This window comes from Salmo trutta, chromosome 10, assembly GCF_901001165.1.
Source record: "Salmo trutta chromosome 10, fSalTru1.1, whole genome shotgun sequence".
NCBI lineage: Eukaryota > Metazoa > Chordata > Actinopteri > Salmoniformes > Salmonidae > Salmo > Salmo trutta.
The window spans coordinates 5,767,087-5,773,086 of NC_042966.1; the positions used below are offsets into that span (position 1 = coordinate 5,767,087).

Below are 6,000 nucleotides of genomic sequence, written 5' to 3' on the forward strand. Positions count from 1 at the left end.
TTAGCCTTGCTGTGTTTGTTTGTTTCAGATCAAAGTGGTGGACCCAAAAACCAGGCAGTGTCTGGTTGTGGCTGGGACAGGGGAAGCTGGTGACGTGTTAGGGCCAGGGTTGACTGAGTCCAGCTTCAATGAGCCTGGTGGCCTGTGTGTCGGGGAGGGGGGCAGGGTGCTGTATGTAGCTGACACCAACAACCACCACATCAAAGTCTTGGACCTGGACACCAAGACTGTGTCACTGGTGAGGGGTGTGTGTGTGTGTGTGTGTGTGTGTGTGTGTGTGTGTGTGTGTGTGTGTGTGTGTGTGTGTGTGTGTGTGTGTGTGTGTGTGTGTGTGTGAATAAACATTTATCTATCTGTTCAGAAGCCTTCATATTAAAAAAGTACAGTTTGCCCGAAAACATTTTGGTTTGAAATTACCGGACCTCTGCGCAAACGTTTTTTAAGAGAGAACAAGTGGAAAGCCATAGATGTTATGGGGCTTGCTTTTCCTTTGACTCTTTCTCCCTCTCTTGTAGTTCCCCATTTCAGTGGAGGACGCGGTAGACTCTGCACCAACTAAGTCCTCTGGACCTTGTAAAGTCCCCAAACTCCCCAAATCTGCTTCTAGGGTGAAGATGCCACCACTGGCAGTGTCACCAGGACAGACTGTCAACTTGGAGCTGGTGCTATCGCTACCAGAGGGCACCAAGCTCACTGAAGACGCACCCAGCTTTTGGACCCTGTCAGCAGAAGGTAATGAAAATTACACCAGTGTAACGTTCAGTAGGGCACAATGTTGTCAACATTTTGAAACAACCTTGTTCACGTGACTGTGAAGCTGTTCCCATTCATGCCTGTAAAAAGCTTTAAAAAGTTAGAGAATTATTAAAACATTCCCTTTCAATTGAATGTTCTGTAATGGGCTCCAGTGAGTGTTCCAGTTAAATTGCTGTGGTTTGAGGGGCATTATAGTTTCCACTCCCCCGTTCAAGGTCAACGCAAACCTGGAGATGAAATAAACCTTACATCGGGGGTCGTAGGGGCATTCCAATCCCTAGGCCCTTTTTGCCGTGCCTTCTCAATAGCTCCACCTAACCCACTGGCAGGCGACGCCTATCTTTTTAAAATGGTTAAACAACAGCCTAGCCCTTGGGATAGGAGTGAAGGATATTTTAGATATTGTGCCAGATTGTCCCAGGCAGCAGACACACACATACTCTCACACCATATGTTGAAATACAAATTGACATGCTGACTGATGTAGTTGCATATTTTCTCTCGCTTTGTTCCCTCTTTCCAGACATGCCCTTAGCTTCACAAACACTCCTGTTCTCAGTCTCTCTCTAAATCAAATCAAATGTATTTATATAGCCCTTCTTAGATCAGCTGATATCTCAAAGTGCTGAACAGAAACCCATCCTAAAACCCCAAACAGCAAGCAATGCAGGTGTAGAAGCACGGTGGCGAGGAAAAACTCCCTAGGAAGGCCGAAACCTAGAGAGGAACCAGGCTATGAGGGGTGGCCAGTCCTCTTCTGGCTGTGCCGGGTGGAGATTATAACAGAACATGGCCAAGATGTTCAAATGTTCATAGATGACCAGCAGGGTCAAGTAATAATAATCACAGTGGTTGTCGAGGGTGCAACAGGGCAGCACCTCAGGAGTAAGTGTCAGTTGGCTTTTCATAGCCGATCATTGAGAGTATCTCTACCGCTCCTGTTGTCTCTAACTAGGCCTTTGTTGAGCTTATGTTCAATGGCCCCGTCCCTTACAATGAATGATGCCTAAACTCCAATCTTTTATATTTGGAATGTGCCACTGGGCAAAATAGCCTATGCCTTGAAGTGTTCACAGCATCGGTGTATGGCCTTATTTACTCCCATCGTCAGTCCTCCGAATTAAAGGGATGTTCTACCAGCGTTAGTGTGGTTTTGCAATGTGTCAATGATATTCCATCCTGTTGGATTGACGGGACACCTCAGTTTCCTTTGTCAGTTACTTGATCAATTATTTCCACTATTTGTGCTTTGATCAAAAGTAACAAAGTAATTAAGTAATTGAGGTTGTGTGGCCCTCAATTGATTGCAAATGGCACCTCAGGTTCTAATGATTAAAATGTATACATTTACTACATTCACGACCACAAGAATACAAGGGACCACATAATTGAATTCAACAATGACATCAAGGCTCATTTTGATAAGAGGAGAAGCCTTGCTGTCTACGAGATATGTTATATTAAATATGAGATATACGATCTAGGTTTAAAAAAAAACTATTTATTGGATCAATGAAGGAACAGGAATCACAGTCAGTCAAGTTAGCCATGCACAGCGTCTCAACTAGTATTTTAGATCCCATTTTCCTCTAAATTTCTCCACTGGGAGCCTGAGGACATTTAAAAGCACAACCTGTATGAACACGGTTAACTTGAAATTACAAATAAAAGAACACTGTTTTTAATACAAGGAATTGAACTTAAAGATCGCACCTTTTAAGTTGTTAGCTGCTGCAGGAACCTGTGGGTAGAATGCTACCACCACAGATTCTGCTTGAGTCCCCAGGGACTATGGTAGCGTCCCATATAGCACCCTGTTCCCCACATAAAGTGCATTCGGAAAGTATTCAGACCCCTTTTCCACATTTTGTTACGTTACAGCCTTATTCTAAAATGGATTACATTGATTTCTTTCCTCACCAATCTACACACAATACAAAGAGAGAACCGCTTTTTAGACATTTTTGCAAATGTATTTTGTTTTACTCAGTACTTTGTTGAAGCACCTTTGGCAGTGAATACAGCCTCGAGTCTTCTTGGGTATGACGCTACATGCTTGGCACACCTGTATTTGGGGGGTTTCTCCCATTCTTTTCTGCAGATCCTCTCAAGCTATTTCAGGTTGGATGGGGAGCGTTGCTGCACAGACTTGTCCCAAAGCCACTCCTGTGTTGTCTTGGCTGTGTGCTTAGGGTCATTGTCCTGTTGGCAGGTGAACGTTCGCCCCAGTCTGAGGTCCTGTGCACTCTGGAGCAGGTTTTCATCAAGGATCTCTATGTACTTTGCTCCGTTCATCTTTGCCTCGATCCTGACTAGTCTCCCTGCCACTGAAAAACATTCCCACAGCATGATACTACCACCACCATGCTTCATCGTAGGGATGGTGCCAGGTTTCCTCAGACGAGATGCTTGGCATTCAGGCCAAGGAGTTCAATCTTGGTTTCATCAGACCAGAGAATCTTGTTTCTCATCGTCTGAGTCTTTAGGTGCCTTTTATTGAGGAGTGGCTTCCCTCTGGCCACTCTACCATAAAGGTCTGATTGGTGGAGTGCTGCATTGATGTTGTCCTTCTGGAAGGTTCTCCCATCTCCACAGAGGAACTCTAGAGCTCTGTCAGTATGACCATGGGGTTGTTGGTCACCTCCCTGACCAAGGTCCTTCTCCCACATTGCTCAGTTTGGCTGGGCGGCTATCTCTAGGAAGAGTCTTGGTGGTTCCAAACTTCTTCCATTTAAGAATGATGGAGGCCACTGCGTTCTTGGGGACCTTCAATGCTGCAGAAATGTTTTGGTACCCTTCCCCAGATCTGTGCCTCGACACAATCCTGTCTCGGAGCTCTACGGACAATTCCTTTGACCTCATAGCTTGGTTTTTGCTCTGACATGCACTGTCAACTGTGGGACCTTATATAGACAGGTGTGTGCCTTTCCAAATCATGTCCAATCAATTGAATTTACCACAGGTGGACTCCAATCAAGTTGTAGAAACATCTCAAGGATGATCAATGGAAACAGGATGCACCTGAGCTCAGTTTTGAGTCTCATAGTAAAGCCTCAATACTTTGCAAACATTTCTAAAAACCTGTTTGTTCGCAATGTCATTATGCAGTATTGTGTGTAGATTGATGAAACCAAGATTGGGACGCGGCCATAGTCAGTGAGCGTTCACAGTCCCAAGAAAGTATGGATGTTTAGTTCTTTCTGGGACTCAGCCCTATAGAGTAACAGCCCACCACATTTCCTGTTTGATATTACTCAGCAGAGCCAGCCAGCAAGTCAGGCAGCTCTCTTTATCTATGTGTCTGTCACTCTGCCTCTCTTTGTTTCTCTCTCGCTCTCTGAGGGAATATCAGTGGATGGTAGAGCTTTTTAAATGCAGTCGTTCAATTTGATTGATAAGCCATCACAGACAGTGAGTCAACGACAGTCTTTTGACACTAACATGCAGATTGAGGGTGAATTTGTTTAAACATGGTGGCGCATTTTAGAAGCATGACTGGTGATTCGTGATTTGTCCAAATTATTAGGGACGAAAAATTGGCGTTGCTTCCCAGTCTGTCGACAGATACTACTACCATTTATGTTATGTTAAGATATTATGTCTTGGTAGAGTGAAATGTGTGCTTGTTATCTGTTATTTTATATATTATTTTATTCTATGATGAGTTGACTGTATGTGTGCCATTAAATAGGATATTGCTTAACTATTTCCTGTGTTGTACAGGTAACGAGTGGTTGCTAGGGAACCAGGTGGTGACCGGGGACATCACAAATCTTTCCCAGCCCCTCTCCATCCCTGCCATACTTCCAGCGGTTCTCAAGGCGACAGAGGCCAGCCCCTCCCTCACCCTGAGTGTTTGGGTTTACTGCTGTCTGGCAGGAGGCGGGGCTTGTATGATGAAAGCCGCCTCCTTCACGCAACCTCTCCAGATAGGCTCTACACCCAGAAACGGCTCGGTTACCGTGACGCTGGCTCATGCCTTCTAACTTAACAAGCCTTTAGCCCTTCCCTCTCGTTGGGGCTTTGTGTTTCAAATATGTTTCATTTTTAAATGAAGATTCAACTTTACCAATGTACAAATCCTTTTGATAGCTCCTTTTGAACACAAACGATAACAGTAACAAATCATTTATCACAGGAGTAGATGTTTAAACAAAGTAGATATCATAAATAGCATGGAAAGGGGAAGAAAAGGTCAAACCCGGTCTTAATTCAACAAAGTTTGGATACCCCCCAAAAGGATAAGCCCGCACACCCTACTTGCTTCCTTCCCCTTCGGGGTAAATCCTATCTAACTTTGTCTTAGATAAGTGTACTGTACAATTGGCTCATTCATCTCTCCCCTGTAACTATTCCCCAAGTTGTTGCTGTAAAAGAGAATGTGTTCTCAGTCAACTTACCTGGTAAAATAAATAAATAAAAAGTTTAAAGTCCTTAAATTGTATCAAACAATGCCTGGAGTAAATTATTATATATTTTTGATTTATTTAACCTTTATTTAACTAGGCAAGTCTGTTAAGAACAAATTCTTATTTACAATGACGGCCTACCCTGGCCAAACCCTAACCCCGACGGGCCATTTGTGCGCCGCCCTATGGGACTCCCAATCACGGCCGGTTGTGATACAGCCTGGAATCTAACCAGGGTCTGTAGTGACGCCTCTAGCACTGAGATGAAGTGCCTTAGACCGCTGCGCCACTTGGGAGCCCTCAAATTGAATGGGTATTGATGTATTCAAAGGTAACCTCCCAGTCTGCCACAGGTATTTCGATGTCCACTTTGCTTTAGTAGGATCTGTGGAGGGTGGGTAGACGGATTGAAATGTGTCATAGACGAGATATCAGTTTGTCTGATCCTGAGCACAGTTTAATGCACCCATCAAACATGGAAGGTTTGACATTCTCGAATGGAGGTAGATGTTTTCTTATACTGAACAAAAATATATATGCAACATGTAAAGTGTTGAAATAAAAGATCCCAGAAATGTTCCATATGCAGAAAAAGCTTGTGTGTTTACATCTCTGTTAATGAGCATTTCTCCTTTGCCAAGAAAATCCATCCACCTGACAGGTGTGGCATATCAAGAAGCTGATTAAACAGCTTGCTCATTACATAGGTGCACCTTGTGCTGGGGACAAGAAAAGGCCACTCTAAAATGTGCAGTTTTGTAACACAACGCCATGCCACAGATTGAGGGAACATGCAATTGGCATGCTGACTGCAGGATTGTCCACCGGAGCTGTT

General features: G+C 44.1%; 1 protein-coding gene across 1 annotated transcript in view; it reads left to right on the top strand.

Moving 5' to 3' along the window:
- nhlrc2 (NHL repeat containing 2) overlaps positions 1-4,934 on the top strand; it is a 63,912-nt gene extending 58,978 nt beyond the window's left edge. The window contains exons 10-12 of the mRNA XM_029764183.1: positions 29-238; positions 516-732; positions 4,480-4,934. Coding sequence (XP_029620043.1) covers positions 29-238; positions 516-732; positions 4,480-4,742 — 690 coding nt within the window. The 3' untranslated portion in view covers positions 4,743-4,934. The remainder of the gene's footprint in view (positions 1-28; positions 239-515; positions 733-4,479) is intronic.
- Positions 4,935-6,000: the final 1,066 nt, after the last annotated feature.